Here is a 27,833-nt window from a genome sequence, read left to right on the forward strand (position 1 = left end):
TGGAACTGTTGAGCCGATCCATGCTGATACCCGTTGAGCATGAATGGGTTTCAATGAGAGAGAGAGAGGCGTTGGCTTGGCATGGTATTGGTATCGATCACTTGTAAAACCGGTATGTATTGCATAATACAAGACGATACCGATACCGATACTTCAAACCATGGAATCTACGCATTCCTACTGTGGTCTCATGATCTTCAAGACATTTTTCCCTATCTTGTGATGTGATTGAAGCAGCTGTTACAAACAAACTCACCTACCCTTGTTGAGGCAGAGGCGATTTGTCTGACCATTTCTTCCTTCAAATGTTGAACTCAGGAGAGAGAGAGAGAGAGAGCCACAGCCATCGATGTTGACCGGGTTCGGCTTGTTATACTTATTCCAAATCAAAGGCTAATCTCACACGACTCATTGGTTCGGTATGTGAATTGAAAGTTCGTCTTTTATCTTCCCTATTCTCCCTCCTAAAAAACTCACAACTTTGAAGCTCTCTTCAGGCCTGGAATTTGCAGAGGGAAGGCCATGGAGAGGCTTATCTATTCTTCTCCTCTACCTTCTAAAACCCTTCTTAAATCTTTTCCTTCTCTCCCTCAAGCTGTTCCATTTGATGCTAGAAGGTTAAAATTTGTGTCTTTTCCTCGTGCCGAACTCAGACGGGTGGGTTCATTTTTCTACAAACACGCGGAAGACCCACAATCTTCTTCTTGTTCCTCATCGAAATTATTTGTTCAGTGTTCGAAAAAGGCTCTGGATTTGCCCGTCCCTGCTCAGAATGCACCCAAGATCCCTTTTCTCGATCAGATCGCAGGTGGAGATTCAAAGCAGCGGAAAGTATGTACTTTTCCCCCCTCTCCACAATCCCTCCTCAGAATCCAAAAATAAGAATTTTCTCTTTCCTGGATGAAACTTTTCTTTGGTTGGCTGATGATATTTTTCTCTTTCTGTATCTATTTTGTAATTATTTTTATAAAAAAGTAATTTCTAAATACCAGAGAGAATCCTTGAATGGGGACTAAGAAATGGGTGACGGTCTTTTTTATCTTGCTTTGGCTTAAACTTTAGGCTCCTAATCAATTGGACACTTCCATGTTTATGAAGTGTATCGATTGGAGTGATCTAGGAATTGGTTTAATGCCCAGAAATGAGAAAGATGTGAACTTAACAAGCTGTTGGCTATAATGTGTCTCCTTGTCTTCATATTGTGTAATCTTATTTGCTCTCTTGCTTGCATTGTCTTCCTCCAACTTAATGCATTTAGCGTTTTTAGGGTTACTGCTCTAATTTTTGATTTAGTAAGCTAAAATTTCTATTAAATTGATTGAACTCCCCTCCCCCCCCCCCCCTTTTTATACCAACCTGTTTCAGAAAGGAATTTTTTAGGTGAAAATATGTGCCCAGAGGAGAGAACCTCATGATATATTATAGCAAATTTAGATCTTGTTGCACATCAAAAGGGTAAAAAAAGCAAAATTCTAGATCTTGGCACCATCGTTTTATACTGGTAACAAAGAGAGATTTTATTGTTAATAGAATGAGATTGTGCATTTCTGCCAGTACATAGCATACATTGAACCAATGAAAGGCCAAAGTCTAAAAACCACACATGGGACTGGGTGATTGCATATAGACCCAAATGCAGTGAATTCTTACTCCCTCCCCCCCCCACACACACACACAAAAAAAAAAAAAAAAAAAAAAAAAAAAAAAGCAAGCCTCGCTAATGATTGGAAGATTGCATTCTCCACGAAAAATGAGAAGTTCCCTTGGGATTGTTGGTACCTAGCTTTCCTGATCAAGCGCATGTATCTAATTCGTTGAGATTACTGGACAACTTTTATTACATTGTTTACTGGGTGCCCATATTTAGACTACTCCATAAAGAGGGTGTTTCTAGGCTGGTTCATTCAGTTCATAGTTTTAAGAGCATTTTCTCATCTTGTGGCCCAGGTTACACATGAATTTGACTGGGTTATAATTTGGAGGTGAATCAGTTCGAAGACCTGTTCCAGCTGGATTTGGAGGGTCTTTGGAGTTGATCAAGGGAAAGTTGTTTATATGATTTACCTAGACTCGAAATTTTCTGTGATTACTTTTTCCATTCATCTTTTAATTGACTAAGAGGACATGATTGGGTGCCTACAACAGCGGAGGTCCTCTTGAATTTTGATGGGCTCAAGATTCACATCCTAGAGCTCTGCAGCAGTTTCAAGAAGCACCATTAAGCAACCCATCTTGCCAGCTTTACTTGGTTTAGTTAGAGACGCATTGTACATTAGGAACTCCATCCTAATAAATTTCTGTTGTTACTTTTCCCAGAAGATTTTTTTTTGCTTTAGCCTTTCTTATTGTTGGCTTGAACTATGATGCTCATAATCCATTAAGTAGTTTAAGATTTTTTAAATTGGTATTTGAATGAGTTTGTAGTTCTTCAATTTCACATACCCTCTCCCCTTGCCTCCCATGTCTTAAATATGTTCTTGTGTTTCTAACAATTTAATAGCCAATCTAAAATATTCTATAGCCCCAGTGGTCTGACTTGTGTTGTTAAACTTGGTTGTGATACTTTTGTACAGATAACTGTTCATACTGGTGCAAGTTTACCTTCAAACTCTGATGACAGTTTTTGTGACTTAGTGTGCATAGTTTGCTATATTTCCATTGAACTATATCTTGATGGCTTCTGTTTTGAATTGTAACATGTTGAAAGTTTTCGACTTATGCAAAACTATAAACCTGTTGTTTATCGAAAAAAAAAGTATAATTTGAAGGAGATCTTATAGTTGTTCGGTTGTTCCATTGTGTATCATGCTATTGGCTATTGCATTGGCTTTTGTTACTGCCTTATAAGCTCTATGCAGAGTTCAGGATTGGGAATGGTCTACTTCATCTTCCTGATTCCATTTCCAATGTTAAACCATGGGTATGATTCTTTAAACCACGATAGAAGGAGTCCCTCTATCGTGGACCATATGCTTTTCTCCTTTAGCTCTGCTTTCCTAGTTGTACTAGGAGTTTGTTAGTTTAGTTTTCTTTCTTTTGCTCTTTCCTAGTCTGAATAGGAAAGCTGCCTGCGTACTATGTTTCTTTCTATAAATAAGATTGGAACGGGGGAGGCTGCTATCAGTTGTTAAACTCTCTAGCAGCCTCCTTTCTCTTCTTCCTCAGTCTCTTCTCTTCTCTTGTTTACTGATTCTCTTATTCTGATATTGTCACATCCGAGAGTGATGAGAGCTCAGGCATCCACCAAAATACTGTAGAATTCATACTCTCATGAAATGTGGGAATCACCGGCTTAGTTGGAATCTGCTTCAGTATATGAAGCTAAGCCTTTTCTTAATGCACCTCTTTAACTGAAGGGAATTTCAAATGAGCCCTTTTTTTGGTGTTCCACTTGTAAATACCTTTTTTTTATGTGTTCAGTTCTGCAACTTGTGCTTCGTGGCCTTGTACAGTATTGCAAGGTCCACCTTTTTTGGAGAGGTAGGGTTTCTCTTACACGATTTCCCCAATGAACTGTTTTAATTATTTTAAAAAGAAAATTTAGCTGCTGAAGACAGTTTGAAGTTTGAACTGCGAGTGGATGGTTTCTGAGTTTTTATATGTTGGTTTGTGGTATCTATAATTCCTCCTGATCTGATATCAACTGATTAACTCCCAAAATACAGAAGAAATTTGTTGTCTATTTTTACTTTCATAGGTATTCCATTGTAACGTTCAACATTATCCTATGTTTTATTTGTGTTTTGTTTTTATCTGATTGGTTGAAGTTATTTAATTAATCTTGTCTAGCAATGCAGCACATAAGCGCTACATTGTTGTTGCAGCTGATACTATTTTGACAGGGGGTCTTGAGGTAGTTCTTGACTTAATAGTCTTTATCTGGGACCAAAAGTATTAGACATTTTAGTCTTGTACTTTCTTCTTATATGAACAAGTAGTCATACCACTAGTGATGCAGGAGGATATGGAAAACCTGTGGAGGAAACAAGAGGACACAAAACCTGTGGGTAATGGGCTCAACTAGAACCATAAACTGATACGATTGATACATTGTCGATATGGTACTGATACGGTTGACACCATCGATACCCCAATATGACTCCTACAAAACTGAAACAAAAATGGAGGAGGAAGAAGAAGAAGGAAGAAAAAGAGGAGGAAGGCAGCAGCGGCCATAGCCACTGCCACCGGAGCACCAGTTGGGTTGCTGCCAGTGGGACTGTAGTTGCCGGCTCGCAGCTCTCAGTGAGGAAGACTCTGTAAAGGGTTTCAGCGGAAGCACTCTCCGTCTCTCACAGAGGAAGGGTATAGGAGTGGGACTGGGGTTTCGCTCGACTTCAACTCACCCTTTTTTAATTCACATGCATGTGATTCCTTCATTCCATGTATCTCGATGTACCAAAATTCTGTACATAAACTGTTGTAATATTGGATGTAATATGGGTATAAGGGTAAATCTGTCCATAGGGGCATTATTGTACAGTCACTTTAATGTAGTCCTAGGTAGGAGTAATCCCACTAGGAACCAGGGTAATAGGATCTCTTAACAAGGCTGGCCGATTGGGACAGCTTAGGCTAATTAGGGCAGAATTAGGGTTATGGTTAGGGTTTCGACTTAGGGTTTTATTTGGTAATGATGTGCAGAATTTTATGAGTCTAATGGTGTAAGTTGGATCAAATTTGGTTGAGGTTGGAATTCTAGGGTTTTGGGTAGGATGCCTTATGAAAATGGACTGTTTGTAAGATCTAGGGTTTAGGGGCAGATTTTAGGAAAGAGGTTTATAGGGTGTTAATGGGCAGGTCTAGGGGGTTATTTTGGCATAAAGAAGTTAGGGTTTGGATGAGTTACAAAATTCTGCAATTTAGGGCAGAATTGGATTTAGGGTTTTAGGGTTCTAATGGATCTATGGATTAATGGAAGGGGTGATAATAGGAGTAGATGGAGCTTAGGTTAGAGGATTAGAAGAAGAAGGTTAAATGCTGAATTAATAAACTACTTACTTGAAAGATTAAATCTTCAATGGTAGCAACTTTGAAGATGAACAATGGGGCCTCCCGATCTACAGGATGCAAGGAGATAAGTAGCAGCCATCCCGATCTTCACGATGCAAGGAGTCGATTGGAGATCCACCAATCCCTTCACCTTGATATTACTCACAAGGCAACCTTGATATTACTCACAAGGCACACTCACGATGGAGCAAAGGCAGCAACAAAGGCAACAAGCATAAAGCTGAGTTTTACTAATCAAAATTCGTCTTCAATACTTGGCCCTCTTAGAACTTTATATAAAAGACTCAAAATTAGACTTAGACACTAAAAAGGAATGGCCTAACCCAATCCTTAACCTACTAGCTAACTTAAACTGACTAGGAAACTGAAATAGACTCAAAATAGAGTCCTAATGACTTAAAAACAACTTAAACTACTTAAAATAAAAAAGATTCTCTACTAGCCAATAGGATATAAAAACCTCTTAGCCAATAGGATCACTTCACTTAAATTAGACCAATTGAACCAATTGGATGCAACCAATTTAAACCGGTTCAATTAAAAACACAAAAATAAGACTAAGTATTGGGCTAATCCCGTATGCAACCTATATACCCCTAGTTTAGGCTCATTAAAGTGGCCTATTACATAGAAAACCCTTGGGATCAAAGGCCCAACATGTATGTAACCCAACCCTAGACTTATTCCCAATGAAACAGGCCCTATTTGATGATGAATCTGCATCACACTTATTATAAATAGAATAGGGCTGTCACTCCAGCAGTCTAATCATTCCTCTCAATCATCATGGTATCAGAGCTGAGATCTATCTCGGGACCCTAGCAGCCGCCACTCTCCTTTTTTTCTTCAACTTCCACTTCCGCCTCATTTCTTTTCTTCGCAGCACCTCCCTTCTTCTCACCTTCGGAGGGTCTACCCTAGGCCACCGAGGGTCATCCTCTCCCTTATTGGGTTCTCGGATCTCACTCAAATAAATGACCTAAGAGCCCACCTTTGTCCCAATCGATTTTTTTTTTCAGGGTTTTTGATGAGATCGATTTTTTAGGGTTTTGAGTTGAGATAAAGTTTTGGGCCTTGGATCAACTTTTTCCGGGTTTTGAACCCTCTATTTACCTCTTATTGGTCCTTTCTGATGATCATCGATCCCTTCACTACCTCGTCTCTCCTTTGATTGTTCTGAGTTCTTTGTATCTATTGGAGTGGTAACCATATCGACTAATTCTACTGCATCAACTGGAATTGAAGGGTTGAGTCTTTGAATTGAAGAGCTTTAGAGATCAACCTTGGAAACAAGAGGCTTTAAGATTAGAAGACTGAAGACGAAGTTTATGGCATGTAATTTAGTCAGAATATGATGGACATTGACATGGTGCGAATTGGGGAAAGAGAGATACTTGGGGACAATCATAAATAAGGAAGGTAGCATAGAGGATGATGTTTCACAGAGAATTAAAGTGGGATGGTTGAAGTGGAGAGGTGCGTCTGGGGTGATGTGTGACCTCTGTATTCCTTTAAAGCTTAAAGGAATGTTCTATAGGACTCTTGTACGTCTGGCTATGATGTATGGGGGCAGAATGTTGGGCAATTAAGAAGTGTCATATTAAGAAGCTATTTGTAGCAGAGATGTGGATGTTAAGATGGATGTGTGGAAAAATTAGGAAGGATAAAATAAAAATGAGCGGATTAGAGCTGACTTAGGAGTTGCCCCGATCAATGACAGGCTTCAAGAGTTGTTTGAGGTGGTATGGTCATGTTCAATGGAGGCCTAGGGACGCCCTAGTAAGGATGAGTGATATGATCCAGATTGAAGGGGTTAAAAGAGCTACGGGCAGGCCTAAAATGACCATAGGAGAAGTTGTGAGGAAAGACTTGCATAGTCTAGGTCTTATACGAAATAAGATCTCGGATAGAGCTTGTTGTGTAGTTCGAGATCTCGCGATCGAGATCTCGTTTTTTTGGGAGGTCGAGTCGAGTTGGTATACGAGTTCTCAAATTACATTTTCTCGGTCGAGATCTTGGGTCGACCCAAATCTCGACCCATCTACTTCTTTAAAAAGTCATCTAACTCGACAGAACTTGATATTTCTTGATCGAGTTTTGTCCAAAAGCTATTTTCTTCCCCATTTGAAGGCTGTGACTCATTTTACCTCTGGATTTCAAATTGTAACCTGCGGGAGAGTTGATTCAGTTGCACATTTGAAGGATTCAACTACATATCTTTAAGATTCATCTCAAATTTGAAGGATCCAACTCTTATATGCTTGCTGTGGAGCACTATATGCAACAGTGCAGCAACACTATGTCATGGGAAGACTACGTGGCACTACTGGGGACTGAATATTTGATTCAAACTCAGTTTATGTGATGATAGTTGTAACTTGTAACATTGTTAAACAGTTTGATGTATCACTTTAACATTTCTAATGCTTATTTAAGTAGTTTAGCTATTAATTGAATGTTTTGCTTGCTTTCTATTACTAAATTATGTGTAGAGTAGGGTATTTTAGTACGTCGTCGCCTACCAACTTAAGGTCCAAGTAAAACTCCTATTTGGACTTTGTTTTTGCAAAATTTGATAATGCCATTGTGTTTAAATGGCCTAAAATAGGCTGAATTCCAAGTTTCAGACCCAAACTAGGTCTAAAACCCACCGAGTTGAGGTTTCGAGTTGAAAAAAAAAAACACTAACTCGACCGAGATCTCGGTTTTTCCCAAGGTCGGGTTGGGGTCGAGTTCCGAGTTTTAGTACCTTGGCTTGTTGAAGGGCAAGGATTCATGTAGCAAACCCCATTTAACTGAGATTCTCTTGATTTACTGGGTTGTGACTTGTTCCTCTTACTTACATCTTACATTTTCTTCGTTTGTCATTTTCCATTTTTTGCATTTCTCATCTCATTCCCCATCTCTTCATACTCTCTTCTTTGTTTGGACTTCAGTTTTCCCTGCTTTGTTTTGTTTGGATCTATGTACCCGACCCCATTAAGTTGGGATTAGGCTGTGTTTGTTGTTGTAGTCGTTGTTAGCTTTGTTCGATTAGATGGGAGCAATTATCTGATGTGGTCTCGCTCCTGTTACCTCTCCATTTATTCTCATGGCTATGCGGTTTATTTGACGGGTGAAACTGCGAGGCCTACTACCCCTGATGCTTTACAGAAGAAGTGGAGTTCAGATAATTCCTTGGTGATGGCCTTTCTCATCAACTCCATGCAACCTCAGATTGCTCGAGGTTATCTTCTTTTGGATAGTGCAGCCCAGATTTGGAAAGCATCCCAGGATACCTACTTCCAGGTTAGGAATGATGCTCAGGTTTATGAACTGCGCAAGAAGCTTCATGAAACCAATCAGCAGGATCAAACCCTTTCTCAATGCTATTCTGAGTTACATAGTCTGTGGCAAGAGCTTGATTTCTTTGACACCTTTTAGGCAACCTTTACTGCCGATGCTATTGCCTTCAAGAAACGAGAAAATAAGTTCCGAGTTTATGATTTTCTGGCTGGGTTGAATGTTGAGTATGATCAGATTTGTGCTCAAGTACTTAGCCGAGATCCTTTCCCTACCTTGGAGCAGTCTTATTCATTGATCTAGTTGGAGGACAGCCGCCGTCATTCTATGCTAAAGCATACTACTTAGGACCGTTCAGCTTTTGGGTCCACTCAACCTAAAAGTGGCCCCCCTCGATCCCTTGATTGTTCCTCCTCTGACAGGGAACCAGTCAGTAGTGACTGCTATGGTAAGGAACGTCATACCAAGGACTTTTGTTGGAAGTTGCATGGCCGACCTACCTCCTCATCCTCACGAGGTCGTGGCTTTGATTGATCCTCCCAGGCTGTACATCACATTGAGACCTCTGACCTTGCACCTGATAGTACCGGTTCCTCTCTTTCTGAGGATGAGCTTGCTATGCTTACGCATTTGATGACTCGATTGGAGCCTTCTGCTCCTCCTACTTCTGCCTCTACATGTACTCTGGTTTCCTCTGACTCTCACCCAACCTCCTCAGGTATTATTTTTGGTGGTCATTATGCATCGGTCGTCTCTCGTCCTTGGATTATTGACTCTGGTGCCACTGATCATATGACTGTCTCTTCTAGTCTCTTTTTCCGGTATTCGTTTTATTCTGGTAAAGACAGTGTTAGAGTGGCTGATGGTTCCCTCTCCACTGTTTCTGGAAAGGGTTCCATCACTTGTTCTCCCTCTTTATCCTTAGCATATGTTCTTCATGTTCCAGATTTTTCTACTAACCTTCTTTCTATCAGCTGTCTCACCACTGATGTGAATTGTTAAGTGACTTTTGTCCCTTCTCACTGTGCCTTTTAGGTTTTGGTGACGGAGAAAACAATTGGCTGTGGTAGGGTGCATGGTGGTCTTTATTTGCTCGATGATGACACTTCTTTAGTGGGTCATGCTCATCAGATCATCTCTCCTTCCGTATAGTCTGAGTTGCTTCTTCTGCATAGGCGTTTAGGCTATCCTCCTGTTGGCACTTCGGTTAAAGCTTTTCCTAGTTTATTTCAACACTGTAATCTAAGGGATTTCTTTTGTGATGCTTGTGTTTTGGCTAAGCAAACTTGTGTAACTTATTCCAGTATGAATAATAGAAGTTCTTCTCCTTTTATGTTAATTCACTCTGATGTGTGGGGCCTTTCTCGTTGTTCTTCCATTACTGGTTATTGTTGGTTTGTGACTTTTATTGATTGCCATACATGGGTTACTTGGATGTATTTGATGCATCAAAAGACTGAAAGAGTAAAGTGTTTCGTATTTTTCAACTTTTTTCACACCATGGTCCCTACCCAGTTTAACTCTACCGTCAAAATTCTTCGAAGCGATAATTGTAGAGAATATTTTGGGGGTTCCTTTCAGTCTTATCTTGCTACTCAGGGGAATATCCATCAAACCAATTGTGTTGATACACCAACTCAAAATGATGTGACTAAACGCAAAAATAGGCATCTGTTGGAGGTGACCCGTGCTCCTATGTTTGAAATGAACGTTCCTCCTCAGTATTGGAGTGAAGCTGTTTTAACTGCTGCTTATCTCATCAATTAGATGCCGTCTTGTGTTCTTGACTTTAAGGCTCCTATTGCGCTTTTCCAGGGTTCTTCCACCTTTTCTTATACCACTTAAAGTCTTCGGCTGTGCTTGTTTTGTCCGGAATCACCATGTTCATGCTAAGTTAGATCACCGGGGACTTAAGTGTGTATTCATTGTATACTTTGCTATATAGAAGGGCTACAAGTGTTATCAACCTCCTTCTCGTTGGGTCTTTGTTTCTATAAATGTTGTGTTCCATGAGTCTGCTTCCTACTACTCTCAGACACCTCTTCATGGGAAGGATACTTCTCTTTTCGGTGAAGATGTGCATCCAACTGTTCCTATTCTTAGCTCTACTTCTACTTCTCTAGTTCATTCAGTCCAGGCCCCAAGGGGAGTCTTCTCCTATTCACGTCCAGCCGCCCATGAAACTTTATGTCTGTCACGACGTGAGCAGTAAATAGACACCACCTCAGCACTTGCGACACCTGCACCACCACCTAGCCAGCTGTCATCTCCTGATCCAGGTCCTAACTCTCGGTCAGGTTGATGCAGGTTTATGACCAAACTGAACTTCTTTCCTTAGAAATAAGTCTAGGGTTGGGTTATAAACATGTTGGGCCTTTGGTCCCATGGGTTTTCAATGTAATCGGTCACTTTAATGGACCTAAAGTAGGGGTACATAAGTTGCATATGAGATTAGCCCTATACTTAGTTTATTTTCATGTTTTAGTGTCTTAAATTGAACCAGTTGAACCACTGGTCCAATTTAAGTAATTTTAGAATATTATTTTTTTAACTTAAGTTATATTTTAGGGTCCTCACCTCTACATGAATTTTAGAGAGGGAGTGTGTTATATTTAGACTCAGCCTGGGATTTCCTATTCCAAAGTTGCATAGGAATGTAGGCCTTTGGTCAATATAAATAAAGAACAACCGTGGGGCTCCTTTGGACCTCATTGTTTTAGATAATTCTGCTCAAGCTGCTCTGCAACTTTGTTCTCTCCCTTGGAGATTGTCTTGTGTTTGATCAAGGTTGGTAGGATTGGTGTTTGATCCAATCAACATCTTGTGGTAGAATTTATGGCCTTTGCTAATTTCTATGGCATTTGCTCCAATACCGAAGCAGAGTTGAGGGCTCTCCTGGATGGCCTTCGCATGTGTGTTAACATGGGCCACACAAATTGCCATGTTAACTCGGAATCCAAAACCATTGTTTGGTTAATCTCTACGAGATCGTGCCCATTATGGAAATGCTGGTATTGGTTCCATGAAGTCACTCACTTGATTAATAGCCTGGAAGCGAACGTGTATTTTTCCTATAGAGAGAGTAACTGTGCTGCTGATTTTCTGGCTAACCTAGCCTGTGAATCAAAGCTTAGCACATCCTTCCAGGCCCATGGGGAGCTTCCTTCTGATCTTTCCCGCATTCTTAGAGAAGATAAGGCTGGTTGACCAGTTTTTCGTTTCTAGTTGTTTATTTTTTACCTTGGGCTTTTGGGTTTTAGTTTGACTTGGTTTTGAGTTGTGAGAGTGATCCTTATGTTTCCTTGGGCCGGGGTAAGGCGGGTTATGTACCCCCCGTTGTAGTTTGATTTGATTTTTATTATCTAATAAAGGTTCAGGGGCTTCCTAGGGTCCCAGATAATATTCGGGATTAAAAAAAAAAAAAAAACTTGTGGTGTGAAGCCTGGGTGGTTCGTTAGTGGGATTGGCATCTGATCCAATCGACATCTTGCGGTGTGAAGCCCAGGTGGTTCATTTCAAGTTCTACTTCAAGTTTTCTGTCAAAGATCCAATTTTTATTCAAGCTACTGCCCTTACAAGCAGCTGCCGATTTCTCCCTGCTACTGCAAGTAAATTTGGAAGCAGCCCCAACCCCATACTTCTTCTCATCCTCTACAGCCCAACGCTAAGTTTCCCCCCTTTTGTTTTCAATTTCCCATAACCCTAAGTCACCCACAGACATAACCAGCCATTAAAAATTCACCAAACTTCACCCATAACACCCCTTGCCCATAAGGAATACTCGATCCATATTGCTGCCCATTCCCACCGTTAAAACCCTAATCCCTTCCACCTTAAATCAAACCTGATAAACCCTAAAACCTGCACAGCACTATTCCACCATCAGAATCTGTCTAAAATTGGACCGAACCTCACTCACACACCCCATACCACTCGGTCCAAACCCTGGGTCCATCCCATCACTCTAAACCCTAGATTCCCTCAGTTTACACTTTCTAAAAACCTGAAACCCTAACCCTAACTTGCTGTCCAATCAAGTTTACACACTTCCGCTCATCAAAACATCTCAGGACCTTCATTGATAGACTCCCCCACTCTGACTGAAGATATAGATTAGTCCCAGTCCCTCTCTTCCTTGCTCTTCACTTAAGTTCTTCAACTGGTTGGGTTTGTGTGGGAAGTTTTGAATGATCAGCTGCTACATGATGGAGCTACTGTCTGGTTTGTTTAACCCTAGTATTCTGCTGTCAACTCCTAATATTCCTAGTTCTATTTGTTTTTCTTGCAGAATACTACAGCCTGCGGCACAGTTTCTTTTCCCCTATGTGATTGCTATTTTTATATGCTGATTTTAGTCCTTTCAAACCATTGTTTTGGGCCGGAATTTGAATATTATCTTCCCCTTCTCCTCTACTACATTCGAACCAAATCGGGAGCCCATTGGAATGGTGGCTTAAGAGTTATTCAAATTCACTTACTATTTTCAGATTTCCCATACTTTCTATTTTCTGTTCACACTCATTTGTTGATATTTCAGACACATATTCCCCTTGTTAGGACCTTCCTTTTTAGCAGCATTAGTTTAGTGGGTTGTGAGATATTGATTTCACCATATTCTGCCCTATTTTCTCAGTTATGGTTCACTGCAGTTCTGGTTTTCTAAATGGTTTTCTGGTGCTTGTTTATTCAGCCTAGTTAACCTCATCAAGGACATCAGCATCAAGCCCATCAAGCCCAGCCACCCAATCCTATTGAGTCAGTCCCTTGTGGTTGTGTTTGGTCTTAGTTTTTGGCCAGGTATAAGCCCATAAAGTCAGTCCATGTCTGGTCCTTGCATGGAGGAGTAACAGTAGTTCCTATTTTTGTGATAGTTTCTATTTAGTGTCCTTAGTATTTAGTTACTAATTATGTGACTTGTTTCTAATTTATCAAGTACAAGAAGATAGTTTCTAATTTGTATTAGCTTCAATTTTGAGAAGTTCTATGCTGTAAAGGATCTTCCTCTCCATGCAAGGGAGGTTCTAAGTTGCTGTTTTGTTCTAAGTTAATAAATAAGAGAAGGGCTACACTACATTCCCATCGAATTTGCCAAAAAGCTATAGCTATGAGCTGTTTCTCTTGTGTGAAGCAGGAATGTTCTGTTAGATGCTGAAAACCCTAGTGGGAAGCTAGAGGTGGCTGGTAAGACACTAGCAAGGTTTGAGTGAGAAGCTCTTGTCATATCCCCTTATCTCTATCCTCTTCTTCATTCTGTTCCTGAGTTTTCGAGTAAGTAAAATCAGTTTGTTTGGGTGTATTCACTGCTGTTCTTGTGGCTGACTGAAGGTATATTTAAACTGATAAGGACATAACAGACCTGGGTTACTGACTCTTCTGTTGGGGTTCAAACTGTGTCTGTGATATCCTGTTTTCTCTCAAAACTTATCAATTTTGGCCTCTCTGTTCTGTAAATCCGGCAATCATCTTTGGCTGATATTGAGGACCAGATCTCGAGTTTTTGAGGAGTTACTAAATCTGAAACTGAAGTTTCTATTTTGATTACCTAGTCATATCTATAGATCCCAATCGTTGGATTGGAATCAAACTTTGATGGTTTGAAGTGCTAAGGTAGAACAGAATAAGAGATCTGATATCAGATAAAACAGTTGATAATATAGGTTTCAAAGGCAGGAAACCGAAAAAACTAAACATTTCTTTAATGATTAAACGGGTGCCATTCTGTTGACTTGCTGAGAGTTGACCTTGAAAGAAAATAGAATATAGTACCAGCAGTGATATGGCAAGAGTATTTAAATTGGTATTTAATGCTCGGGTTTATTAGAACAGATCATAAAACACTCAGTGACAGAAACAGATGGGAAACTGAACACAGAATATGGAGTTAATGTACTAAAAAATGGGACCTGCATTGGAGTTCTCTGATCTGGAATAAGAACAACAGAAAAGTTGGAGGAAAAAAAAGAAAGATAAGGCCTGGGTATGCACCTAGAGACTTAGGGATTTCACTCTAGAAGTACCTAAGAGATTCACCTTAAGGCTGAGGAATCCACCTCAGAACTTCTGGAAATCAATCAAAGAACACAATGAATCCACACGGCATACCAGAGAAGAAATTTCAAAACTTTATTACTTACATTTATATAAAAAGAGTAGGCAGGGTGCTTAAATATGTATAGAACTCAACTCCTAACATGATCAGAAGAAGTTGCCTAATCTTAATACAATTCAAACTACTACTTGTTTGACCAATAATAGACATAGAACATATTTATACTCCTAAAATGTGATGCAGATTCATCACCGAAATGGGCTTATTTTATTAGGAATAAGTCTAGGGTTGGGTTATATACATATTGGGCCTTTGATCCCATGGGTTTTCTATGTAATATGCCACTTTTATGTGCCTAAAATATGGGTATTTAGGTTACATACGGGATTAGATGTTTTAGTCCTATACCTAGTTTTATTTTCATGTTTTTAATGTTTTAAATTGAACCAGTGGTTCAATTTAAGTGATTTTAGTAGTTTTCTTTTAATAGTTTAGTTGGGCTGGATTAGGACTCTGTTTTGAGTCTATTTCAATTTCCTAGTCAGTTTAAGTTACCTAATAGGTTAAGGATTTGTATTCAATACTTTGCCCCCTGCGGTTACTAAATCTGTGAACAGAATTGTGATCTCAGATGTGTAAGCTCAAGAAATAAGAAATCTCAGACTCAGAGGATGCTGGAAATTAAATAACAGAATTGGATGCTTACTTTTTCAATGGTGGAGGTAAGAAGATGGTAGATAAAGAGATATGAACTCAGTTTCCCACTGAGAACTAGTTGGAATGCCACCAACTGTACCTTAAAATCCCACTAAGGGTTGCTGCTGAATGCCCCAGTAGCTTGCTTGTTTCTCACAACCCAAGGCAAAGGCCATAAAGAGTATTATTAAAAATCGTTGGGGCCTGAAGGCCTTGTATGCTCTTAAATAGAAACAACAACTCGATTCATAATGGCTATAGGATGGCCAGCAGCCAATAGGAAACAAATCTATTCTCAAAAGGAATTTTAAACAAACAAAACAACTAAAAGAAACTACTCCCACGCTAGGCTGTTAGGGATGTCTAAACCTGAGGACCCTGATTTGTTGAACTATCTTAATCAAGAAAACCTGTACGTAGAAGCTTTCATGGTTGACACCGAGAACCTACAACGTTAACTCCTCATAGAAATGAGAAGCCGAATGTCTCCCAAGGTCTTTACTCTCCCTGAACATTAAGGATCCTCATAGTTCTCATTTCTCAAATTTCTTTTTCTCCCCCTCCCCCTCCCCCTCTTAAGGTAGGTCTTCTTTGGTAATGTGATTGTTCTCTTCCAGCTAAGATACTGGTAGTGGAAGTACGTAACATCACTCAGAAATTATATTTTTTTGTTGGATGTAATAATTGCTTTGAAGTTTGATTCTGGTCATATATGTAATAATTCTTCAATTTATGTGAGGATATTTCCATTTTTTGTGGTCCTGCTTTTTTCAGATCTAAACGTTTAAAACCCATATTTTTTATTCTCAATTTTTTTCCCGTTCTCAAAATGGTTGACCGGATTTTTGACCATTCTGTTCAACTTCTGAGCTGTTTTAAACATGCCGTATCAAACACCATTTTTTTTTGCCGTTTCCTTTTTAGCTAATTATAGTTTCAACTGACTAAAACTTGACATAAAATAAAGAAAGCATCTTAAAACAGGGCTGGACTCATAGAGACCTATTCCAACTTAAATAAAACATTTTAATAAAAATTAAAATGAAGAAATAGACCCTAATTAGACTAACTAATAAAGTAAATCCTTTATTCCTACCTCTTACCCATATTTTACGCCCATTATAGCGGTCTATAATTTTAGAGAAAACTCATTGGACCAAAGGTTCAACATGTATAGAACCCAACCCCAGTGCTTATTTCTACTAAATTAAGCCTACTATTGTGTTTTATCTGCATCACTCTTCTTCTAACCCTCCAACCACCCCTTGAAAAAAGCAAGAAATTACCACTTCCATGGGCCAAAGGCAGAAATTAAAATTCTTGCGGAAGATTCCCCTCTCTTTTGATCCAATTATTTAAGGTGATTGCCATACTTTGCATCTAGAACAGTAACCTTCAGGAGAAACTGGAAAAAATTCTCTTGCAAAAATAGCCAAAGCTTGGCCATCTTTGTCCTAAATAATACTTAAAACTAAAAATTTCCATCACTCTAATACTGTCAGTGGTTGATGCATTACCAGTATATCGGTCGTTATTCTTCCAATGCAACTTATGGAATTGCAAGGTATTCATCTTGGTGGATATCTAACTCAATAACCTTTTAATGGCACTAATATTGTGCAAGTCAGAGAAGCTGTAACCATCCGATATTATGCTCTGAGGAAAGTGATGGAAATAACCAATTTCCTGTAATACAATGTTCCTAATGACCAAAACTTATCCAATTGTTTGTAATGAACAATCAAACCATAAGCTCTTGCATCAACCGGTTTGCTAGTTGTGCCCTGGTGAATATCATTTAGTTCTTTGAAATAATTTTGATGGATGATTACGCTTGGTAAGCTTGGGAAACGATGTTTTGATATCAAAGAAATGCTTGACATTTTAATCCTGTTTTCTATCTCCTGTCATTTGTTAAAGTCCCTTCTGCATGCCAAAAGTTTCTAAACTTTCCATTTTGAAATATACTTTTGATCAAGAGCATAATTTGTATATAGAGGCATTGGACTACAGTTATTTCAGGTTCTTCTGTTTTCTCCTTCAAGCTCGATAATTCTCACACGATTTATTTGTTGTCAAAATGTTTCAGACCATCCCTGCTGGAGCATTTATACTGTTGTCTGCTCTAATAGTGTTCATAATCCATCCAGTACTTGCTCCTCTGGCCTATGCCACTGTGCAAACTGCTGCTAAAACTGGGGGCTCTGCTGCTGCTGCTGCTGCAGTAGGGGGAAGACTTGTTCGGACTGAACTGCTAACTAGTGCTTGGACTGGTTTCTTTGCTGGGTGCCTACACACATTATCAGGGCCTGATCACCTTGCTGCTTTGGCTCCACTCTCCATTGGGCGTACACAGTTGGAGAGTGCTGCTATGGGAGCTTTATGGGGTTGTGGTCATGATGCAGGCCAGGTCATTTTTGGCTTGCTTTTTTTACTACTGAAGGACCGTCTCCACATTGAAGTTTTCCGCACGTGGGGTACGATAGTAGTTGGCATAACTCTACTGATCATTGGTGCCATGGGAATCAGGGAAGCATCAGAAGTCCCTATCCCTTGTGTCGCTCTAGAGAATGGGGAGAGTGATGTTAGTGTCCTTGAATCTATTGAAACGCCAACGACTGGGAAAAAGAAGATTGGGTTTGCAACTTTTGCCACAGGTATTGTCCACGGGCTGCAACCAGATGCACTGTTGATGGTGTTGCCTGCATTGGCACTGCCCTCACGTGTGGCTGGTGCTGCCTTTCTAGGTATGTTCTTGCTTGGAACTGTGTTAGCCATGGGTAGTTATACCATGTTTTTATGTTCTTGTAGTCAGGCCCTGAAACAAAGGGTCCCTAGAATAACTGAAAAACTAACATGGGCTTCTTCCCTTGTAGCAATTGCTCTTGGATTTTCCATTCTCATTAGCCAGTTCCTTGGTTTTAGTCTGTATTAATTTTGGTCTTGTTTAAGTTGTCCAATTTTTAAGCATCCTTGTAGTTTAGCGTGGAAAGAGGGTATTTAAAAGGAGTAATGGATAAGTTTGCATTAAAAATCTTCCTGTATCACAAATGGCTCATGAAGAAGAAGGAATGTTGTAGGTTTTATATAAACCCTTTTAGCTTTTGGAGACTTAAACCTTGAATACCTTATATAAGGCAAAGTTTCAGATTAGTTTGCTGATTCCTTGTATTCATTTATTTATGCTTAAATATTCATGGAAGCTTGGTTCTATAAGATATTTATCAATTTCATTCATAATTTCTTAAATTTATTAGAGGTAATTTGAAACTTTAGTTTCATTTGTATAAAGGAGTTGAAAACCCCAATTGACCACTATCTTACACCATCTTGTTACTTCACCAGTTCTGTCCTCCAACACCCCCCCCCAAAGAGAATGCTTATTCCAGGAAGAAAGTAGGACCGCTAAAACAGGGGAAGTATAACTTCCTATGCGCAGGGAGAGTGTCAAGGTGCCCTCACCAATCATAAGCCTGTATAGCATGATGCTAATCTCCAGAGTGAACCCAGACCTACCTTTGTATATAGCATGATGCTAATCTCCACAGTGAACGCAGACCTACCTTTGAGCACATGTTTGATCACATTGGGTGCTTTCCTGGCTCTTTTGAGGTTTAAAGATCCTGGTGACTGATTTAAGTAATTCTTCTTTCATTTTGTTCTGTCAATCGGTCTTCCGCTTGGATTGCTTTTCTTTACAGATGTTGGGTCCCTAAAAGGTCAACTTAGATCACCCATTTTTGGTCAGAAGAAAAATCTAATGGGTGCTTAGCTGCTGCTGCTGTTTTTTAGTGTCTTTGCACATTCAAATGCAATGTAATAATCCGAAGTGCAACTGAAATTTGGAAACACAACAATATGCATGATATCATCTGTGTCTTGAAGGTCTGGGCTGGAAAGAAATGATTGTCGTTGGCCAAGTTAGGCTCAAATTGCATGGTCAAGTATTTCCTGATAGATACTCAGCTCAGTTCAACAAAACTTTGTTTGCACTCTTTGGTAGCACTGTAGGGTCTACAGAAACACCTATGTCACTTATTGTTTGCAGTCAACATGTAATTTTCTGCCTTGAATATTTATCTGCCAAAGTCAGAAACCTGATATGCAGGCTCTTGGTAATTCTGAAGATCAAGCCTGTCAGGTCGGCAGCCGGCACTCTAGTATACCCAGCCATACACATTTTACATGGATCCTTTTGTTTTCTGATTTCTTTACTTCCTTTTGTCATGTCTTCTTGTCCTTGTATTTTGAGAGGAAAGAGTAAAGCCCCGAAGAGTAGATTAGATTAGCTTCGTGGAACATTGGATCCTTAATAGGTAAGAGCATGGAGGTGATAGATCTTATGAGGAGGAGGATTAATATCACATGTATCCAAGAGATTAGATGGAAGGGTAACAAAGCCAAGGTGTTGGACGACTTCAAACTTTGGTATGTGGGAGACCAAAGTGCTAGAAATGGAGTGGGCATAATTATGGATAATGATCTAAACAATGTAGTGGAGTTCAGAAGACTGGGAGATAGGATTATATCCATCAAGATGGTGTTGGAGAAAGAGGTTGTCAATGTTGTTTGCGCTTATGCACCCCAAGTAGGATTGGATGGAAGTAGTGAGCGATAATTGTGGGAACACATGGACGATTTAGTGCAGGGTTTTGGCCAGGATGAATCGATTATTATTAGAGGTGACCTGAACGGTTATGTTGGGAGTGAACGTAGAGGCTATGAAGGTGTATATGGAGGTTTTGGGATGGGAGAGTGGAACAAGGCGGGGACCTCAATCTTAGACTTTACGGTAGCTTATGATTTATCCATTGTGAGCACTTTCTTTGAAAAAAGAGAAGAACACCTAGTTAAATACAAAAGCGGGAATCATACCAGTCAAATAGATTTTTTCCTAAGAGGGGCAAATAGAAGGTTTTGTAAGGACTATAAGGTTATCTCTGGGGAGAGTCTTACCACCCAACATAGACTGGTGGTCCTGGATATGTACCTCAGTACACAAAAGTGTAGGAGGATGGAACCTATGTACCCTAAGATAAGACGGTGGAGATTAAAAGGGGAGTCCCTAAGTACATTTACAGATAATGTGGCCAAACAAGGAAAGTGGGACTTTGAGAGAGACACAAATGCGATGTGGAATGAGATGATGACTTGTATTAAGGTGGTTGCCAAAGATGTTTTAGGGGAAGCGAAGGATAGTCGCCAGGCCCCTAGGGAGACTTGGTGGTGGGACGTGGAGGTCTAAGCAGCCATTAGGACCAAGAAAAAGAGTTTTAAGACATGGCAATAGACTAAAGAATTAGATGATAAAATTAGGTATTTTGAGGCCCGAAAAGAGGCTAAGAAGATAGAAGATAGTGGGGATGGCTAGGGCGAAGAAATATGAGGATCTCTATATTAACCTAAACACAAAAGAAGGGGAAAAAACTATGTATAAGATAGCTAAATTGAGAGAAAGGAAGAGTAGAGATTTCGATTAGGTGAGATGTATCAAAGGGGATGATGGAAGTTTGTTGGTAAGGGATGAGGACATTAAAAAGAGATGGGATGACTATACTTGTGAACTAAATGGAGATTGTTGGAGTAGGATTGACTTGGAGGATTGCATTATTCACTGAGACACCATACACCATTGATATATACATAAGGTTGGTGTGTGGAAGTTAAAGAAGCCTTAAGAAAGATGATAGTAGGCAAGACACCAGGCCCAGATGAGATCCCAATAGAAGTGTGGAAGACCATAGGAGATTGTGGGGTATATTGGTTAACTAATCTTTTTAACATGATTTTGTCCACAAGGAAATGTTGGATGAATTGAGGAGAAGCATTGTAGTTCCGGTCTACAAGAATAAAGGGGATATCCAGAGCTGCAATAACTATAGATGCATAAAGATAATGAGTCATACAATGAAACTATGGAAGAAGGTTATTGAAGCCCATCTGAGAAGGGAGACTCATATCTCAGAGAACCAATGTGGCTTTATGCCGGGGAGATCCACGACAAAAGCTATATATCTACTGAGGAGGGTCGTGGAAGGTTATAGAGCTAGCAAGAAAGATCTCCATACGGTCTTTATCAACCTGGAAAAAGCCTATGGCAGAGTCCCTAGAGATTTAATCCAACATGTTCTTGTGAAGAGAGGGGTGTTAAGTGGATATGTAGAGGTAATTAAAGATATGTATGCGGGCGTGGTAACTAGTGTGAGATCTGTGGAAGTTCAGGGCAAGGAATTCCCAATTACGATTGGGTTACATCAGGGATCAGCTTTAAGCTCTTATTTGTTTGCGAGTATCATGGATGATTTAACCAAGAGCATCTAAGACAAGGTCCCATGATGTATGCTCTTTGCCGACGATATCATTTTGGCATATGAGACAAAAACATGAATTCGTTAAGCTAGAGCTATGAAAATCTACCCTAGAAACAAGAGGTTTTAAGATTAGTAGATCAAAGACGGAGTATTTGATGTGTAACTTTAGTTACACTATGACAAATAATGACATGGTGAAAATTGAGGAAAGAGAGATACCGCAAAGTGACTATTTTAGATATCCGGGGTCAACCATAAACAAAGAAGGTGACATAAAGGATGATATTTCACAAAAAATTAAAGTGGGATGGATGAAGTGGAGAGGTGCGTCCGGAGTGTTGTGTGACCAACGTATCCCGTTAAAGCTTAAAGGAAAGTTCTATTGGACTATTGTCCGACCATCTATGATGTATGGAGCGGAATGTTGGGCAGTTAAGAAGTGTCATATAGAGAAGCTATGTGTGGCAGAGATATGGATGTGCGGTAAAACTAGGTAGGAAAATGAGGAATGAACGTATTAGAGCTGATTTGGGAGTTGCCCCAATCAATGTCAAGCTCCAAGAAAGTCGTTTATGGGCTATGTTCAGTGGAGACCTGGGGACCATGGTACTAAAACTCAGAACTCGACCCTGGGAAATACCGAGTTGTCTCAAGATATCTCGAGATCTCGGTTGAGTTGGTGCATTTTTTTTTTTCAACTCGAAACCTGGTTTCGATGGGTTTTAGACCTAGTTTGGATCTGAAACTTGGTACTCGACCTTTTTAGGTCATTTAAACACAATGGCACTATCAGATTTTGCAAAAACAAAGTCCAAATAGGAGTTTTACTTCGGATCCTAGGTTGGTAGGCGACGACGTACTAAAATACCCACCTCTCCACATAATTTAGTAATAGAAAGCAATCAAAGCATTTAATTAATATAAAACAACTTAAATAAGCATTAGAAATGTTAAAGTGATTCATCAAACTGTTTAACAATGTTACAGCTATCATCACATAGTTTGGATCTGAAACTTGGTACTCAACCTTTTTAGGCCATTTAAACACAATGGCACTATCAGATTTTGCAAAAACAAAGTCCAAATAGGAGTTTTACTTTGGACCCTAGGTTGGTAGGCGACGACGTACTAAAATACCCAACTCTACACATAATTTAGTAATAGAAAGCAATCAAAGCATTCAATTAATGTAAAACAACTTAAATAAGCATTAGAAATGTGAAAGTGATTCATCAAACTGTTTAACAATGTTACAACTATCATCACATAAAATTTGATTGAATCTTGCATTCAGTCCCCACTAGTGCCACATAGTCTTCCCATGTCATTGTGTTGCTGTACTGTTGCAATCCGGAGGTAAAATGAGCTCACTTCAATTTTGTAGCTGAATCCTTCAATTGTGTAGCTGAATCAACTCTCCGGCAGGTTGTACATTGAAATCCGGAGGTAAAATGAGCTCACAGCCTTCACAGGGGAAGAAAAGAGGTTTTGGATAGAACTCGATCGAGATATCTCGAGTTCTGTCGAGTTACAATACTTTTAAAGGATAAGATGGGTTGAGATCTGGGTTGACCGAGATATTGCACTTTTAGAACTCGTATTAAGTCTCGTCTCGACCCGTTGGAAAACCGAGATCTCGCGAGTTCTCTATCTATGCTGGGGACGCCCCAATTAGGAGGAGTGAGCTAATCCTGATTGAAGGAGCTAAAAGAGCTAGGGGCAGGCCTAAACTGACCATAGAAGTAGTGAGGAAGGACATGCATAGTCTAGGCCTTGTCCCAAGTATGACCTCGGATAGAGCCTATTGAAGGGTAAGGATCCATGTAGCCAACCCCATTTAGCTGAGATTCTCCTGACGTGTTGGGCTGTACCTCTTCCCTCTTACTCTCACTTATCTTTCCTCGCCTCTGATTTCTTCATTCGTCTTGCTTATATTTTGTTTATGTAGACCTCAGTTTTCCCTACTTTTGTTTGCACAGATCCATGTAGCCGACCCCATTCAGTTGGGAAAAGGCTGAGTTTGTTGTTCTTTTCTTGTGTAAAGACATCATTCTGGTAATCATATTTTCCATAAATATTTAGAGCATCTGTGTGTTTCCCCGGTGGATCACTTGATTCAAAATTAAATAGGCACTTCTTGTTAACTTTTATATTACACGTACTTTAGAGCACCATCTGAAGGAATGGTCATAGCATTTGATTTGTTGTTGTTTAAAAATGACATCTTATAGGTGAGGTGCTTGAACGACATCTCTCTGAGTAGAATGGCCTACTTTTTAAGGGACATTTAGATTGAAAATCAGTCTAGCAAGTGATTATAATTATCCAATCGATGACATTCTTTGAAACAAATGATACTAGCTGTATAGTGTTAAAAAAAGTGTAGTGTTAAATAGAAGACTGTCTTATTGATAAGAACGTGCTTGTAGGGTGTTATCAACCCGCTGGATACATTATTTATGGTTGATTGATTTGTGTTTATTGGACTACCTCATGTCCTCATCCTGATTATGTTAAATATGACAATGAAATAATTGTGAAAACCCAAAATGGGGATAGAAAATTGGGACTTTTGACATCTTTGAGTTAAGGGGTGATCACTGTGTACTGAGATATATGATGAAGTAGAGATTATGAAGCAGTGCAGCAGGTAACATAACAGGTTGGGGATGTGCTTCAGAAGAGGCTGTTGAGGTAGTTGAGGATTGGAGCGAGGATGACCTTGTAAGCTTTCTCCGTGGGATGGTAACTGTCCCAGAATATGTACTTGGAGGTGTTTGTACATGTAAATGGGTTTCCGTCGCACAGTAATATTGATGTTTCTATTTTTCCAGTACCACAGCATCCTTTAGTTGCCTCTTCAAATCCTGTGGAAAACACTTATTAGCTTATATCTGATCTTGGCATTGATAGTTATATCAGCAAGGTAAAAAATCCAAAATAGTTGAATGTTGATTTTATGATGGTGACCTATTAGTGGTGATTACCGTATGTGTAAGGATTTTGGATGAGATCAAGCACAGGATTGTAGATATCGATATAGAGGAATATGGATTGGGGGAGCTTATTATTTAGCAAATTCAGTTGGGAGGACAGCTTAGAGTTGAAGAGCATGGCTGCTTTGTTGTATTTTTCTACACACATTCTAGCTTTTCCCCCTGCTATTGTTCTCTGGGATGGTACACATCCAATTGGTGGTATGTTGATAACAATAATCTTCCGTGCTCCTAATCGGTACAGTTCCTGCAAGAAGAAGCTGTATATGAAAACCATCCCTCACATCCACAAGAATTATAGATGTGCATATGTGATGTGCTAAAAAAAGATGTTGTGAGATGTTTTTTCTAAATCCGAATTTTCATATTTTACTGTAGGCTTTTTATTTTTGGGTTTTGTTCAGGTTCTGTTTGTTTTTAAGGTAGCAACAGTTGACAGTCATAATATGTAAGAAATAAAAATGTTCAAATAAAATAGTATTATTAGTATTATTATTATTTTTAGTGATTTTACTTGGGGATTTTCCTTTTACAGAATTTATGTGGAAACAACCTAAGCTTTAAAATAAAAATCATTAAAAAAAGTTATTAGATAAAATCAGTATAAAAGAGTAGGATTTTACTTGAAAATTCTATTTCCGTGGTTTTTTTTTGGTACAAATTTACATGGTTTTTACTTGGAAACAAATAGAGGAACTAGAAATTATGACAAGAACTTTATATCCCTTCTTTTACATCTGATGAAACAAATCATAGGCTAAAAATGTTACATTTCCTTTCTTAAAACCAACAGAACCTTAAAGTCTTCCTTTTTTCAGATATTTTCCACAAGAAATTGATTTGACAATGGATCTGGTTAGGCTTGAACGTTGGTAGTGTAAGTCTATATGGAGTAGATGTTTTATTTCTCTAACAAAGTTTTCCTTTTTTTTTTTTTCCAGATATTTCTCTTTCTTATAATTTCTTATTTCTTGGGTTTTTGCTCAATCTTTGACCCCTCTCTCTCTGAAGCTTTTATTCTTTTTATTAACAAGTTGAATTTTTTCTCCCTTTTACTAATATTTCTTCTTTCTCCCCGTTCTTATATTGAGATATTTCTCAGCACACCCTGAGAGATCTCTCAGTACAGTGTATTACTTTGTTATTCTAAAGCTTCTATTTAGGTTTCAGGGTGTTGTAGTTTAAATTCTTATAGTGGTAGTACTGTAGTAGTAATACAGAAAGGAAGAAGAGGGTTACCTGAATGAAAGTGGAAGCAGATTGGACTAATAGATCTGTGTAAGAGGCGATGTCGTAGTGCAATTTCCTAAGAGGAGTAGGGAAGTAAGTAGTTGCAATGTCATTGCTCCCTGTACACACCACATATAGACTCTCTGATGCAATATTCTTGCTTCTCTCCTCACCAATCCCACTCTTCACCTTCTCTATGTACTCTTCAAACAGCTTTAACTGCTCCCATAAATTCATAGCCGTCTGATCATTTCATAAACAGAAAGAAAGAAACAGAATCAGAGTATATAGTGGAAATATCTTTTATCTATATATATATATAGTAACTGAACTTTGTACCTCTATAGTTGATGTGAGAGGATCATAACCTCCACCACCTGAGGCGAAGTTTACGCCAGTGACGAGGTCTTGCAGGGTTAGATTTGGGTCCAAATATGCCGGCAACAGCTCCTTAATCCCCATTCCTTCAACTGGATATTAGTTCTCAAAGTAATTTAGATCATTAGATGCATTACAAATTATGGAAATTGAATAAAGACCTTAGTGATTCATACTACATTCTTGATGGTCTATATATAGTTATATGAGTAGTGGTGGATGAGGTTGAAGGAGAGAGAGTACCTATGAGGTCGGAGGGAACCTTTCCATTGCTGAACCTACCAGTTGGGATTCCTCCCATGAAATCTTTGCCATAGGGAGGAAAATTGCACTTAGCCAATGTGGATAAATAGTTGTTGTTTCCAGTATCCACGATCGAATCTCCGAAGACTAGTACTGCAGGAACCGTGGAATTGGCAGGTGCTGCAATGGCTTTTTGAATGAATTGAGAGGTGAAACAAGCAAGCAGAGATAGAAGAAGAACCAAAGAAGAAGAAGTAGCCAGGTTTAGAGAGGACGGCTGCATTTCCTTTCTTGGATTCTGATGGAGTCTGAACGAATAATGAAACGGCTGTGCCCTCTGGAGTCTGAATTGTTGAACTACGAGAAGCTTTGTGAAATGTGAAGATTGCAGGGATTGGCAGGAGATACATAAATATGTCTATATAATTACAGATTAAGAGATGGCAATGGCCCATGAGTGGGTCAGGTCAGGCAGTGACGTAACAAGTAGTAACTACCTTGAAATGAATTTGAATTTTTAAACCGACTTAGGAAGAGTGATCCTTCTCGATTCGGCCTCGTGGGGCTTCTCTTTTTGGAGGCATCTGCTCAATGAGTGCCCATTGAGGTATCTGACAGTTGGGTTGGTTGGCACACATCCCTGAGTGTGGCTGGCGCACTCATTGGAGAGGAGCCGGACCTCGGACCTCGATGAGCGATGAGCTTACGTAGGGATGTGAGCACCAGAGGAGGAGAATGGAAAGAAGCATTTATTTCCATGTGGAAGATTTATAGAAGTCGGTGTTTTCTGAGCAAAGGATTGCAAGAGGGATGTTTCAATAAATGGGTTGAGATCGTGAATGCATTTAATTTTGAAAGTTGAGGTGTTAATGCCTGACGCAGGCAGGAGCAGTGAGAGTTTGTGTTGGACCAAAAAAAGAGAGGATACCAATTGAAGATAGTGATCATGTCATAAAAAAAGTAAAGGAGAGTGAAGAGACAATGAATGAAGGCGGAGACCCACTATTTCATTACATGGTAATATTTGTGTACACATATGGAAGGATGGATTCTGAATTCTCCAACTACTCTTCATAAAGTGATAAATCATTTATGATGTGTACATATATAGAGATGTAGAAGAGTATTGGATAGACATTCCCCTCCGGGTTGCCAAGGGTTAAATATATTTTGTTTAGAAAAAAAAAATCTAAAGCACAATAGATGGAATCTTTATCAATAAATTTCTTATGAAGTTGTGGTCATATTTATGCCCTTTACTCCCAAATTCCATATTAAATGATTAGATCTACAAAAATATGGCATAACAGTGGGAGTTAAAATTTTTTTGGGAAAAAGTTGTGTCTGGGAGTGTGGCCTACGTCAGCACTCCCATGAGCGATGGGTCTATCTCTCTCCTTCTCATATGAAAAGACACCTATGCCCCCTTGTTTTAAGGAAGAGAGAGATAGACACATGGGAGTGCTGGCATAGGCCACAGTCCTGTACAGAAAACTGCTACCCATTTTTTTTCTTGGAAAAATAGAAAAATCATGAACCACAACAGCTATATATTCTAGTTGATGGGGGGGGGGGTAGTGTTTTATCAATATTTGAAAGAACATTATTATATTTTTCATCATTCAATGAAACTTG

At 39.3% G+C, this 27,833-nt stretch overlaps 2 protein-coding genes across 3 annotated transcripts; one reads left to right on the plus strand and one right to left on the minus strand.

Annotated features, from left to right (window-relative positions):
- Positions 1-326: 326 nt before the first annotated feature.
- On the plus strand, positions 327-18,264 carry LOC122661662. Its single transcript, XM_043857138.1, has 2 exons — positions 327-831; positions 17,130-18,264. Exons 1-2 carry the CDS (start codon positions 523-525, stop codon positions 17,973-17,975), a joined length of 1,155 nt encoding a protein of 384 aa, XP_043713073.1. The 5' UTR covers positions 327-522; the 3' UTR covers positions 17,976-18,264.
- On the minus strand, positions 8,755-26,505 carry LOC122661664 (GDSL esterase/lipase EXL1-like). 2 transcript variants are annotated; one of them, XM_043857141.1, is made up of 6 exons: positions 26,199-26,505; positions 25,917-26,047; positions 25,587-25,820; positions 24,339-24,594; positions 24,007-24,218; positions 8,755-8,765 (listed from the first exon to the last, which is right to left on the minus strand). In XM_043857141.1, the coding sequence occupies exons 1-5, from the start codon at positions 26,479-26,481 to the stop codon at positions 24,028-24,030; spliced, it is 1,095 nt and encodes a 364-aa protein (XP_043713076.1). In that variant the 5' UTR covers positions 26,482-26,505; the 3' UTR covers positions 8,755-8,765; positions 24,007-24,027. The 2 variants fall into 2 exon arrangements, with proteins under 2 accessions (XP_043713076.1, XP_043713075.1); XM_043857140.1 differs by lacking the exon at positions 8,755-8,765 and having other exon boundaries at positions 23,846-24,218.
- Between the last annotated feature and the right edge of the window lie 1,328 nt (positions 26,506-27,833).

This window comes from Telopea speciosissima, chromosome 5 (genome assembly GCF_018873765.1).
Source record: "Telopea speciosissima isolate NSW1024214 ecotype Mountain lineage chromosome 5, Tspe_v1, whole genome shotgun sequence".
In the NCBI taxonomy this organism is placed as follows: Eukaryota; Viridiplantae; Streptophyta; class Magnoliopsida; order Proteales; family Proteaceae; genus Telopea; species Telopea speciosissima.

What these genes read in the sequence shown, in the direction of transcription:
- LOC122661662 (XM_043857138.1), top strand. Translation starts at nt 523, where the DNA reads ATGGAGAGGCTTATCTATTCTTCTCCTCTACCTTCTAAAACCCTTCTT. An exon ending in GAGATTCAAAGCAGCGGAAA is followed by an intron (nt 832 to 17,129) that starts GTATGTACTTTT and finishes AAAATGTTTCAG; the next exon opens with ACCATCCCTGCTGGAGCATT.
- LOC122661664 (XM_043857141.1), bottom strand. Translation starts at nt 26,481, where the DNA reads ATGCAGCCGTCCTCTCTAAACCTGGCTACTTCTTCTTCTTTGGTTCTT. An exon ending in CTGCTTCCACTTTCATTCAG is followed by an intron (nt 24,595 to 25,586) that starts GTAACCCTCTTC and finishes TTCTTCTTGCAG; the next exon opens with GAACTGTACCGATTAGGAGC. An exon ending in CCAAAATCCTTACACATACG is followed by an intron (nt 24,219 to 24,338) that starts GTAATCACCACT and finishes TGTTTTCCACAG; the next exon opens with GATTTGAAGAGGCAACTAAA.